Source organism: Elgaria multicarinata, chromosome 3, assembly GCF_023053635.1.
Source record: "Elgaria multicarinata webbii isolate HBS135686 ecotype San Diego chromosome 3, rElgMul1.1.pri, whole genome shotgun sequence".
NCBI lineage: Eukaryota > Metazoa > Chordata > Lepidosauria > Squamata > Anguidae > Elgaria > Elgaria multicarinata.
Window position 1 is genome coordinate 31,992,059 of NC_086173.1, and position 14,129 is coordinate 32,006,187.

Consider the following 14,129-nt stretch of genomic DNA (forward strand, 5'->3'; position numbering starts at 1 on the left):
AGCTTAATTTTTAGTTAGTTTTGTCAGTGGAATGGAGATGCAGGTACAGTACAAAGAGAGACGGCATGAGCCTTTACTACAGATAGGGGAAACTGAGGCAAAGGCTAGGTACGGGACATGGCAGTTTTGTGGCAGGCATCAGGGTCCAAACAGGACTCTGTCATTTTGTTCAACTACAGAATTGTGCATCCTGAGAAACTCAACTTTCCATTTTTATTTTAAAAGCAACTTTCTATTCCCTGTGCCTGCCAAGACAGGATTAATGTTGTGTGAGCCATGCTTGACTAAATTTCAGAAGCCAGAGGTGAGGGTATTGAGAAATTGAGTAGTTAAGTATCCTGTAGATAAAATAAACTATGCAAAATGAGCAAACTTGCTTAATTTGTGCAACCTCTACCTGTTGTGGAGTTCATGTTCACTTGCAGCATAATTTATTCTTCTTAGCACAGAGTTGAGCACAGCTCTGGCTATGATGTAGGTTCACCAGTATGTCATACCCCACATTTTAAGCAACTTTCTTCCATGAATTTCCCAGCATGGATGTAGCACCTTCTGCTTTCTTTGTTTTCTTCCATCATCATCATCATCATCATCATCATCATCATCATCATTATTTTTTTAAGATGATCACCATTCGCCATCCCATTTCTTCTCCACCATGCCTTCCCATTGTGTGAAATGTAGGCTGTGCTCTGCCCCTCCTCACTGCGGTGGTTGTCATTTGAGTTTCAAACCATTGATGGATGAATCTGAATGCCTGTATTTCCCTAAGTGTTGTCCATAATGTTACCATCCAGTTACCAAAGCATTATCAACACATAGGAGTTTTGGTAAGGGTAAAGCTGGCATTGGTTACCCATATGCAAATCACAGTGAATCCTTTTTCCCCCCCACAGGATGCTGGTGGCCAGCAGATTGGTTTTCTGCTGGGCAGCTGTGGCGTTGCTTTGGCCCTCACCACTGAGGTTTGCCTGAAGGGTCTCCCCAAAACACAGAATGGAGAAATTGTGCAGTTCAAAGGTTAGTTGTTGGTTTATATAGCGCCATCACTTTACATAACATTTTAGACAAGTAATATTTTATAAAAATCCCTGCCCCGAGGAGATTTCTCAAATGGGGAAAAACAGTGGGTGGGTGGGTGGGTGTGCAAGAGTGGTGAGGGATGATTGCAGTTGAACACCACGTTCCTATTTTAAATTGTTCATAAATTAATGTTGCCTGGCCGTGAGTGATCCTCTAGGTGTTGTCATGGATGTGATGCAACAAGCCCTTGATTTCCCTTCTAGTGGAGTGGTCAGTTCAGATTGGCAGAAAACAGGCCTTTCAAAAACCTCAAGTGCACATCTTTCCTGGCCTCCCTACCTGAGAGCCCTTGTTTGGAATTGCTGGGGATTAAAATTCGGGCTGTTTACATGCAAAGGATGGTAGTGCCACCGAGTTCCCCCAGCCTCCTGTTGCTTTTTGCGGTGGAAATGCATTGCTGGGAGCACAGTTCAACACTACTTCATGGTCCTCACTGGCTTACAGCACAATTCAAGATCCTGCTATTGAACAGCGAAGTCCTAAATGGCCTTACATATCTTAAGTCAGGAGGTCTGGGGACTATTTTTGTCCCCCAGGTCCTACCACATGAAAATAAAATAAATAAATAAATAAATGCATGTGTTGACTGTAGCAGCTATGGAGCACCCAGAGTCAAAATTAGCTTTTGGGGGTGGAGCCACATATTGCCTACTTCGCACACAAACACATAATCTTTATATGGCTATCTATGGAAATCTCACATTTTGCTTTTCCACAATTAAACGTATTTGGAAGCCATCAGTGTGGAGCAACTTCAACATGTCTAATTGTGACAAAATCGACACTCATTAGTTTCAGTGTTTTTAAAATGGCAGTCATGTCTGGATATATCCTGCATAAAGCAGCCATAACTTTCTGTCTCTTATGTCTCTTGGCATACCAGTCTGAAGCCAGACCATTTACAGGTTTAGGCTGTTTCCTTTTAAATCAACTTTTCATGAGGATTAGAAACCCAGCAATTTTTAAAATGAAAGCTACATTTGGGTTTGCAAGGCAGATGTGAATGCATCTATTAAGAATTAACCTAAAGTTTCCTTTTGCATTTTGGTTCTAGGTTGGCCTAGGCTAAAGTGGGTTGTAACAGATTCCAAGTATCTCTCCAAGTCGCCAAAGGACTGGCAGCCCAACATTTCAAATGCAGGGACTGAGCCAGCTTACATTGAGGTATGTAGGGAATAAGAGTTAACAAAACAAAATGTGCTGCCTCTGGCTGTTGTATTATCTTTAAGCTGTTACCAACCTTCTGGACTCCTTGTTGAAAAACCTTCATGTCTTCATAATGTATCTCTTATCTTTCAAATTTGTGCTTTAAACATATTTTATGTATTGTTCATAATCCCAGTTCATGCCTCATGGTGTGGTGAACTGGCACAATTAAAAACTGAGGACACCGTGTTCCTTGAATGATGAGACAGAATTATCTAAGAACTTTGTTGCTATTTGAATGCACCTTGTTTGTTAGGAGGCTTAAAAACAATGGGAGGGTCTGCACATCACGATAAGCAGCGTACTTGAAAATTGCAAGTGGGAATGGCCTTTGGTTTGTAATTTGTTTAGTGTGATGTGCCAGCCTGGGCCTCTGGATTGTCTTCCCTTCAACAAGCCAGAGAAATAACCCATGGTTTGTTGTTGGGTTATTTCTTTGGCTTGTTCATGGAGAAATAAGCTGGGGGTCCAGGTTCACAGTTTATGTGAAACAAACCCTGGTTTATCCTGACATACGAAAACCTGGTTTAACCTGATGTGTGAACTGGATCAATAACTATGGAATGTTCCAGCACACCAGCTTCTTGTCTTAGTTTGTACCATAACAATGCTGGGGGAATTTGAGAGGAGGAAATCCCTGCGCTAGTAGATAGGGCTAGCCTTAAGTTAAAGTTCTTTTTTATTCTAGGTCTCCTTTGTATGCTGTTTTAAGCAGAGCTTTCTTACATTCAAATATGCAGAATCTATAGTTTATGACAGGGATGGGGAACACATTCCTCCCCGCCCCGCTTTTTTGTGGGCCCCACTTTCCACTACCCCCACATTCACTATGCTGGAAGCAACGTCCATGATGATTTTGCTTGAAGAAAAGGTGTGCACCACGTTTAGTCCTGGGAGCACAATTTTGTTTCCAAGCAAGGTGTGCACTTCCCATGGGTCTGGTTTTCAAGAAAAAAATATGGTTTTTTTTGTTTTTTTTGCTGCCGTGCCACTGAAATCTGATGGCAAATTCAGTGGAGGGGGAGGGTTAGGGTTCCAGGTGGGGGTTCAGGGAAGAACAGTGTGTGTCCCTCACTCCTGGAAGTTTTTTGACTCTTGGGTTATAGGCATACTGTTAGAATTTTAAACTTCATTTCAAATGAACTTTTGCCAAGTGATGGGTCTGTGGGAAAAACCCATTTCCCACCCTGTTTTGAGAGAACAGGGATGGCATGGGACAATAAATTCAAGTGTGTATTTTCCATATACTAACCAGTACTGCTTACTTATGCACATGCACTTTCTGTGTCTTGCATGAGTATACATGTACATACAAACATGGGAATAGGGAAAGGACGCACTGCCTTCATCCTTATGAATGGTTAATGCAAATTTGACTGCATTGATTCCTGGTGCAGACAGGATGCAGAATTGCTGACATTGATGTGCTTTTTTTTAGTATAAGACCAGCAAGGAGGGCAGTGTGATGGGTGTAACTGTGTCCCGAATCGCTATGCTGTCTCATTGCCAGGCTTTGTCTCAGGCCTGCAACTACTCTGAAGGTGAGTGCTGTGCTGCTTTGGATGTGTTATGTGCAGAGATGGAGTTGTGTCCTAGTAAACAGCTTTCCTCAGCAAACCGTGAACCCAGCCCTGATACAAAGTGCTAGGATATAGGAGTTACATGGTTCATCTATTAGATCAATGTGATTATTTGCAAAATGTGGATCAGTTCATACTGCCAGATTCTTCCGTGGGATTGTAAATTTAGGTATACAGCCACATGGGGAGAGACTAGTGTGATCCAGGCGTATATATGTCAAAAGACAGTAGCCACATCCCTATTAAGATGTCTGCAATCTTCTGTATGTACAGCATGGTTCACTTTAGCCTTTCTCTATATAATCCTGCATAAATTATCCCAGGGAGCAATTTGACAGTGTGAACAGATCCCTAGTAGCTTTTACAGGCAAAGGAGAAACATGTTGTGATTTAGTTGTATTGGCATTTTTGGATACCCAAACACCTGGCTCTTTTCACCAGACATATTCTTAAGGTCAGCTATACTTGATCAGCGGCCCCCTGTCGCTCCTTTCCAACATGCTAAACCAGCCTGATAACATAACACTGGATACAACACAGTGAAACCAAAGCAGTGCATTCGTAGTATATATTTATATATTTGGGGTTGGATCCAATGGAATCTTTGCGCGGGCACCCCAGGTCTGCCGGTGCTGCACCCAGCCCTTACTGGGGGAAAGTGTCCAATCAAGAAGAAATGCTCATTGCTGGAAGGGGCGACCTGCCTCTCCCAGCCTTGAGCATTTCCGCTGGTTTCGCGGCTTCCCCCTGGAAGCGATACATTGCCAGCACCGGCAGTAGGGGCTGCATGCATGGTAACGCAAACAAGCCTAGGGTGCCTGCGCAACGAACCTGGTTAACAAGCCCTGTTGAGCCCTGAAAGCAGTTACAACCACTTTCACTACAGTAAAACAATTCTAAAGCTTTTCCTCGCCCCTTTGTCTATTCAAATCTGCTATAAAGTGCATGTAGAAAATTTTGTTGGTACATAACTTGTTAGATGATTGGCATTATAACTGAAGGAGATTGTTTGCTTTCAAATTAAAAAGTGTATTGCAAGTATACTAATGGAGAGATTTTAATTTTTCATGTCAAGTATGAGAAGTGGTTAATACAAGATGATTATCCAAGCTTGCTTATACACCTTGAATTCTGATGCAGCTACAGGCCTCCCACCCCACCCCCCCACACCCCAGCAGAGAAATCATACTTCAGGAAGTGGAATTGTATGTTTCAAACCTCTAACTTAAGCATTAATATTTCTGCTCTAGGTGAAACCATAGTGAATGTCCTGGATTTCAAGAAGGATGCAGGCTTGTGGCACAGCATGCTAACAGTGAGTCAGCGTTTTGAGGGGATGAACTATGGAACCTTTACCATGACATATTTTCATAGGTTTACCTAAATCTAGGTTAGGGTTTATATGGCAGGGCCTCTGAAGAATTACATGACCACAGTCTCATTGTGTAATGAAAAACCTGGCATCTTGGGTAGAATCTGTTACAGATGTTAAAATCCTGAGAATTAGTGTTTTTACTCAGAAGAACAGGATTCTTATTCCTTGTGGTTGTGCCTGTTTCTTTATTTGCTACATTGATATCCTGCTTTTCCACCAACTTGTGCTCAAGGCAGCTAAGAACAACAATACAAATGCAATAAAATAAATAAAATAGCAATAAAATACAACATAAAAATAAACAAGGCAATTAAAACTCAATAAAAATAACCAGTTAAAACCAATTCCAGCGTATTTACAAGTCAGCATATGGGCCAAAGGCCCAGCTAAATAAAAATGGCTTTGCCTGCCATGGAAGGTCATTAGAAATGGGGCTAGTCCGGCCTCTCTTGGCAAAGCATTCTGGAGCCTGGGAGCAGCCACCGAGAAGGCCCTCTCTCACATTCCTAGGAAGTGTGCTTTAGTTGTTGGTGGGGCTGCCAAAAGGGTTTCTCCCATAGATCTTAGAGCTTGGGCAGGCTCACATGGGAGATTATGGTCTTTCAGATAAACTGGTGCTAAGTTGTTTATATATATTTATTGTATTTCTTAGTAGTTAATTTTCTGTGCATTCACTGTGTATTTTTATGTGTGTTTTACACACTTCATTGCTTCTACATTTCTGAGAATTTGTTACTTGCCCTGATCTTCAAGGAAAAGGTGGAGTTGAAATCAGAACTCATCTTTTCCCTTGGGGGTCGGGGGGTGGGAGAACAGTTTGTATATGCTCAAGTTCATTGTGGGTTTCTGTTAAGAAAGAAGTTGCTCTGGAAGACCTCTGTTGCCAGTAGGGATGCTGGGAAAATTTGAGACAGTCTAAAATGAATTTGGATTTCTAAGAATCTGACCTGTGGAATCCACTGTGAACCAGCTTCCCCAGGTTGCATGGAGTCTGTGGACTTCCAGATATATGGTTGTTGTTTTTATTTCCTTGAAATTCATGCAAATTTATTTGCAGGAAAATACACAAGTTTTTCCTGAGACATATGCCATGTTGGGAAATATGTGCAGGGAAAAGTTGAATGGAATGGGAGCCAGTATACTAAATGTTACATATTAACATCAATTATGTAAATTGCTGCAAACTTTCTTACGGAATTATTTACGTATTTTTCTGCATAATGGGAAAAATAAATTGAATCCATCTCGGAATGGATGCCGGAATGAATGACGCTGCACAATCCATGAAACACATGTGGGTCAGATTTCACAAAATCTGGACTTCCCTAATTGTTGTGCTGGCTGAGCGTGTTTTTTCAGTTGGTTGTGGTGGGGAAAGGATTTCTTCTAATGTGGGAAATCACACATTCTTGCCAATGTTTTTGTTTGCTTCTCATTTTGGCTCTCTTTCTGCCTTTCAGAGTGTAATGAACAAGCTACACACCATCAGCGTGCCCTACTCAGTGATGAAAACCTGCCCTCTTTCTTGGGTACAGAGGGTTCACACTCACAAAGGTACTGTGGGCATTGAATGGCTGTTGCACAGTTGGCGTCTTTCTAGCCTATCTAAGCCCTACACAAACAAGGAGGACAAGTGACAGCTAAGACCTTCCAAGAGTGCATAGGTTTTCTGGTCCTGCTCCAGTCCCCGTGGAGCTGGATATGGTGCAAAAAAGCAGATAAATGGACCTGTAGCTCTTTGCTCTGATGCTGTGAGCATACCATCAGACTATGTGATCCTCCTCATACCCCTTCATCGGGGACCTTAGAGGGCTCCTATTTCCCCACTCTACAATCTGAGATCCCTTGGCAAATAAACATCCTCTCCCAAGTCTGTCTTGAAATTTGAGTTAACAAGATTACCCTTCACGGTCCCATATAGTACCTTATACCTTTCACTTCTCCTACAGAACTTTGAGAATGTCCCTGTGGCTCCTCTGATTCTCACTAGTTCCATTCATGCCACTGTAGTAGAAGGAACAACAAGCGTGCCTAGCATTTCTGTTTGTTGACTCTTCCTTTCTCGATTCCTCTGGATTGCAGCCAAGGTAGCTTTGGTAAAGTGTCGAGATTTGCACTGGGCCATGATGGCTCACCGGGACCAAAGAGATGTCAGCTTAAGTTCCCTGCGTATGCTGATTGTAACTGATGGTGCTAACCCCTGTGAGTATCCACATAGGTCTTGATTTTCTTGAAAACTGTAAGTTATGCTAGGTGTCTGAGGCTGCCTACATTATGTTTGGCTACATAATCCAAGGTTTTCTGTTTCATGACTTCTGTCATTGCTAGTCTGATGCAATCCATATGGAAGTGACTGTTCCTTAAAGGATAAGGCATCAGGCAATATCTTTACAGCATGAGGAAACATAACTCTGAAATACAGGGAGCAATCTGGTTTGGTTTCCTTTTCATGGTGTTCAGACTAGGAATTGATCTTCATTCTTTGTTCCCCTATCCTGTTAAACAACAAAACAGATGGAGAGTAAGTGCGTATATGTTTTAGGTATAGCCTTTTCCTGTAATGTTTGGAATTGTTGCACTTCACTTTGCAAAATAAAAGTGAATAAAATGATTGACTGCTTTAATATATTTTTCGCAGTTGTAATGTGCAGGTGGAAATCTGCCATATTTTTTATTCAAGCAGTTTAAACAATTTATTTCTTTTAGAAAGGTGAGGTGCCAAATCTAATCTGAGACTCTTTAGCTCTACTTATAAGATAAATTGTAGGTTTGGTTTCATGCAGTATTTCTAGCCTGCCCCTTCCTGAATGGTCATCCTAAAACATTAACATTAATAGATTTTAGGTAACCTCAGAATAATAAGTGGGTATTGCTGCTCTGTATACACAGAATACCTTTGCTAAATCCCTTTACATATGGTAATCTGGAATGGCAGTAGTTAGTGCCTTCCAGATGACACAGTAGGTTTTACTTTGCTGTGTTCTAGTATAGATAACGTAAATGGTATTGACAGAGTTGTAAAAAAGGAGATGGAATGATAGAACTTGGAGATTTTCTGGCACGGACAGCAAACATGGTGCAAGTTTTACATCCCCATTGAAATGATCAAAGTGTATGCAGACATCCTGTGACAACTGTCTTTAAAGGAGGAGGATGGCTTTTTTCCTTTTCTTTTTTTGCATGTAAGGGAATACCCATCTCCCCCTACCCGGTAACATAGGGGAGGAGACCTGAAGGCGTGTGCATGTTTAAATTGCTCACAGGGGATGAGGCAAAGGGTCTTTGAAAGAAATGAGCAACAGATTTGCGTGGGGTGCTGCTGCTTGGGGAGCTTAATTGTGTGTCTGGCCAGATGGTGTTGGCAAGGACTAAGATTTGAATGCAATTAAGGCTTTCTGGATCAGACAGAGGGAGGGAGGCTGCACCAGGAAGAAGTGCGTTAATCTTCTGGGTGGGGAAACCACTGAAACCTTGTAATCTTCTTCTTCCACAAATGTTTTCAGTTTCACAAAGAGCCTGGAAAAGGTTCTAACATTGCAAGGCATTATTCTGAAATGTGTACACTTAGAATTAAAATCAGTTCTGGTAATTCCTGTTTCAGGGTTAGACGCTTGAAGAAAACCTCTAAAGGCTTTTGAAGGGGCAGGAGAGGTTGTTGTAGTCGTACGTCGCGTGAGCTGGTATTGCAGTTTTGTTCTTAACGGTTTTATTAGCCTTTCTTGTATAGTTGATCCACAGACAGGCCTACTGCAAATGATGATGTAAGATCCCTGAGGTTTCAGCACTACATTACAGCTTTGTAATTAAATGAAGCAGCTGATTTTAGAGAGAGGCACTCTATTATAGCACTTATACACGTCTGCAATGCACTACATCTTTTTGAAATCTTATTACATTTAGATATCGTATAAATTGCAGATATCATGGCTTTCTAAGTAGCCTTTGTGTTTCTGTTAGCAGGCCCTACTTCACGGTTTAAAATGTGAATAATTGCCTTCCAGGGTCTGTGTCTTCCTGTGATGCTTTCCTGAGTTTATTCCAGAGCCATGGGCTTAAACCGGAGGCGATATGTCCCTGTGCTACATCTCCTGAAGCGATGACTGTGGCAATTCGGAGGTAGATGATGTTTATTTTTTCCAGCTAGCTTCCTTTGTGTGTTAGAGACTGCAAAAACCTAATAATTAATTTAAAAATATTCTGTTTTTGAAATCAATCTACTACAAATTTCCAAAAACATTTTTTTGGATTTTTTTTTCATTTTTCTTTACTATTTTTGTTCGTTTTATGGTGCAACAAATAATACACATTGGCTTCTATTCAGAATGTTTTAGTATTAAAAATAATAATTAAATAGATGATATTCTGCTGTAATCTGCATAATGTGTTTTAGTTCAAAGGTGAAAATAGACACCTTCCAGTTTAAATTTTGTTGATAGCGTAGGATTTCATACTCTCACAGTCTCAGCTGCATACTCTTTCCCTTGAGGATTTTTTCTGAAGTGTTAGAATCCCAACATAATCATAATAGCTTCTAGCTTTTTTATCCATTAATGGCAAACACAAATTACAAATGTTGTTTTATTTTATTTTAGAAGTTTATAACCTGCCCTTCATTTACCGGGAATTCCATGATGGTGTACATAAAATTATTAAAACTCTCTCAGGCCTTAGCTAGACCTAAGGTTTATCCCGGGATCATCCCTGCCGGCTCCCGGGATATCCTGTGTGTCATTTATATGAACAGAGATGACCCCCGCGACAATCCCGGGATAAACCTTAGGTCTAGCTAAGGCCTCAATGTACCTCTCATTGGGTTTATACAGCAATTCTTACCTTGTAGCTCACCTGTGCCCTAAATGATGGGTAAAAACCTGGCAGTGTCCTATATATAGTGCCATAGTACAGGTGTAAGCAAAGTTAGACTTGCAGGATCTACTTTGTTTTATTTTCAATAAAATCCTAAGGTCCACCAATAGGAGGTAGGTGCAAAATAGCAGCTCAGGGGAGGTAGAACCAGATTTTTGCATTTAGCAATATGTGATGAGTTTTAATCTAGCCCAAATTTGTTTTTATGGTTTGGCTGATTGCTCAAAATTGTTTTTCGATGACTGCTGCATGTTTTTAAACTTTGCGTATTGTTTTTAATGTTTTAATCTTTATAAACCACCCAGAGAGCTTCAGCTATGGGGCAGTATAGAGATGATGATGATGATGATGATGATGATGATGATGATGATGATGATCTTTTTAAACAATTGTTAAGCAATTCTCAATCGTACTGTAAAACATCCTGTGATCTACTAGTAGATTCCCGTGTACTGTCTACCCACTGTGGCTGTAATATACGAATCTGCCTTTTATTTCTAGGCCTGGTGTTCCTGGGGCACCTTTGCCTGGAAGAGCTATCTTATCAATGAATGGGTTGAGTTATAGCGTCATCCGTGTGAACACAGAAGATAAGAATTCTGCTCTTACTGTACAGGATGTTGGTCATGTGATGCCAGGTGGTAAGTGTCACAGTGGTGGGAGCAGGGCATATGCTATCTTGCTCTAAGATTTCTCAAATTCTCTCTGTTAAGGTCCTGCTAAGGAATGAGTTCTATTTGGCATCTCTACTTCCTAAACTGTTACCATTCCAGCTGGTCATTATAGGAACTACTGTCTATCTTTAAGTATTAGTACTTGAGTTTGCTTCTTTCCTTTTCCCTTCCCGTCTCGTTTTCCTTTTGTATTGTTCCTGTTAGATTGTAAGCTTGTGGGCAGGGACTGCCTTGATTTTCTTAATCTTATGTAAGCTTGCCCTGGCATCCTTTTCAGCTGACGAGATGAATAAACATGCTTCAAATGAATAAATACTGGGGGAAAGTGGCCATGAAGTTTTGCCTCTGCAATAGCCCCAGGTGCTGTGTAATCCTTTGCTGTCGCATCCTAAGTCCTCTGGGTACCACTAACAGACCTCTTCATCTGTTGGTTATTCAAGTCATTTGGGCTTATTCAACTCACTCAAAAGGAAAATATAGCATCGTGTTCCCCTAATCATTTTGCTGCTTAGGGCTCACATTACCTCTGGCCAACACAATGCTTATAGCATTTGCTTGGAATGGGTGAATAGTTCTTTTTAATGTTGTTGTAGCATTTACCTTGGGGTCATGAATTCTGTCTTAGGAAAGTTGCTGTCTGTGCCTCTGTTGCCCTTTGGCATATCCTTCTGTCTAATTCTCTTTAGTCCCCCACCCTTATCTGCATTTAGACATAAACTGGCAGCTGGCTAGAAACCAACAAAATGGCAATGTAAATGAGGTGGTAGCTATTACTTAAACAACTCATGATCAGGAAACATAAGTTCTTTGCGGTCTCTCTGCATCACACATTTGGAAAACTTCCATAGCTGAAGAATTTGGCTGGGAACTCTCCCCACCATCCCAGTGAACATGTCCCTGGTAGGTTCCCACCTATGCCCTCAGTTCTCTTTCAACCACCATTGTGGTAGCTTCGTTGGGAACTTCTCTTTGTTCGGTAAGCATATTTCTTCAAACTGCTGGGAGTTTTCTTTTCTGCTATCGTTTCCCCCCCCCCTATCTTTTATTTTTTATTTTGGTTTTCCTTTATTTTTCTGTGATCTTTACAATCATCTTATCGCCTCAGGGCTCCAGGCCCACCCACTTCCACAAGTAAACCACCACTCACAGACAGCTGCTCCCTCTGCCTCTTTTGTTTTTGAGCAGGACACAAGGTGCCCCCGTTTGTACATTGCTAGGCTTTTACGAAGAAGGCAAGGTGCAGTCAGTCTGACAGACTTCATACGGTGAGGTGGAGGAAGGCACTTGAACCCATGGAAGTACCAATGAAGCCTATGCCCTAGGCATCAACTGACTCATCAGAGGGAGGGTCTGTCGGAAGCAGCTTCATAGAATCATAGAATAGCAGAGTTGGAAGGGGCCTATAACGCCCTCGAGTCCAGCCCCTTCCTCAATGTAGGAATCCACATTAAAGCATACCTGACAGATGGCTGTCCAGCTGCCTCTTGAATGCCTCTAATGTGGGAGAGCCCACTGCCTCCCTAGGTCATTGGTTCCATTGTTGTACTGCTATAACAGGAAGTTTTTCCTGATGTCCAGCTGGAATCTGGCTTGCTGTACCTTGAGCCCATTATTCTGTGTCCTGCACTCTGGGATGATAGAGAAGAGATCCTGGAATGTCGAGGTTTGGCTTACACACACACACACACACACACACCCAGTCAGACTCTGGCTATGGGCTGAGTTGACTTACCTTCAACTGGGCAGTCACTGAGCCAAACTGACCCACCCACTTCTGTTGTGTTCTGCGTTTTTAACCAAAGAATCCCATGTCTTGTTGGGAGGTTCCATAATGGTGTGTGATTTGTTCTAGGAATGATGTGCATAGTGAAGCCAGATGGCCCTCCTCAGCTCTGCAAGACAGATGAGATTGGTGAAATCTGTGTCAGCTCCAGAACAGGGGGGATGATGTATTATGGGCTCACTGGAGTAACTAAAAACACATTTGAGGTATGTAATTGTTGTTTTTAGTTTTCACATGGGCTATGTCCTGTTTTATCCAGTTAGCAGAGGGTTCAGCTTTGGGTTTTTCACTTCATTTTTGGATGGTGGGAAGGGAAGGGAACATTTCTGTGCTAAGTTCTATAATCATCATCATTCATATTGCACTTTAAAGTGTTCAAAGCACTTTTCCACATACATTATTAGCAATCCTTGCAGCAACCCTGTTAAGTAGGTCAGTAGTATTATCCCAACATTGCAGAGTTGCAGAAGGTGATGATGGTGGTGCTTAGGCTGCTTTCCCAAAACCACTTGTGAGGTCATGGCTGAGGCCTTAGCTAGACCTACCTGTTAGCCTGCGATGGAGGAGAGATGATCCCTCCTCTGTTTACACGCGACGTGCAACGACCCCAGAAGGAGAGGTGTTGCGCCTGCCATATTTTTTTTGGATTAAAGGGCCAGCAGCGCACGAATGCAAGAGTTAAGTACTCTGTAAAATTTAAATTACTTTCCCTGCTCCCCCCACCCCCACCCTACCCCCGATGGGCGCACTGGCTCCAGGCCCTTCTCGAGGAATCACGTGGAGCCGGGTCAACCCACGGCACCCGGCCACACGTTCCGCGGTCTCGGGCTCAGCCCGGGACCGCGGGAAAACCAGGGCCAAAGGGCAGGGCGAGATCCCGGGGCAAGGGAGGAATCATCCCTACCTGATCCTGGGATCCCCTGTGCGTCATGTGGGATAAAGCCCCTTCTTGCTATGGCCTGAGATATCAACTGAAAACATCCTGCTCTTAACAACTAGCCTACACTAGCTTGATGAAAGCACTATGTGAAAAATGATTTGAGGAGGTAAGGGGCTTGCAAATCTCCCACTTAGCAGTACAGGGGAGCATGTTCAAACTATGTGCAGTGAACTCAAATGCTAAAAAATCTATTTTTGTGGCATTAGGATAGAACTAGATATTCTTGATGCCCCAACTTAAGTGAGCAGAATAAATTATTCCTCTTAGAGCGATGAGTAGGAAACCAGTTCCGATCCTTGATTTGCACATGCCTTTTACCTGAGACTTGCCCTATACACAAAGGGATATGCAAGTCTTGCGTTTGCAGTTGCTGTGTGTCATCCCAACTTATTGCATAGTACAGCATCATGAGAATCTGAGCAGTCATTTCTTAAGCACAGCAAGTTTCTAGTCCCCATAGTGCCTAAGAAATGTAGGAGGACATTGATAATAGAGACATAGGAACCAGAGTGGAGTGTTGGAGAATTTCTGTTGACCAGGGCTTTCTATTTTACTTTCCAGCACAGCTCCCACCCTGTGGTCAGTTCCCCTTAACTGCCTCCCTCCCGCCATTCCCTTCTAC

At 42.2% G+C, this 14,129-nt stretch overlaps 1 protein-coding gene across 3 annotated transcripts in view; it reads left to right on the forward strand.

Annotated features, from left to right (window-relative positions):
- The window catches only part of DIP2B (disco interacting protein 2 homolog B), a 186,989-nt gene that overhangs the window by 145,711 nt on the left and 27,149 nt on the right, over positions 1-14,129 (forward strand). For all 3 annotated transcript variants that reach the window (XM_063119863.1, XM_063119862.1, XM_063119864.1), the window contains 9 exons: positions 897-1,020; positions 2,138-2,247; positions 3,728-3,830; positions 5,120-5,184; positions 6,705-6,798; positions 7,327-7,446; positions 9,246-9,360; positions 10,612-10,751; positions 12,637-12,773. In XM_063119863.1, the coding sequence (XP_062975933.1) occupies positions 897-1,020; positions 2,138-2,247; positions 3,728-3,830; positions 5,120-5,184; positions 6,705-6,798; positions 7,327-7,446; positions 9,246-9,360; positions 10,612-10,751; positions 12,637-12,773 (1,008 nt within the window). The remainder of the gene's footprint in view (positions 1-896; positions 1,021-2,137; positions 2,248-3,727; positions 3,831-5,119; positions 5,185-6,704; positions 6,799-7,326; positions 7,447-9,245; positions 9,361-10,611; positions 10,752-12,636; positions 12,774-14,129) is intronic.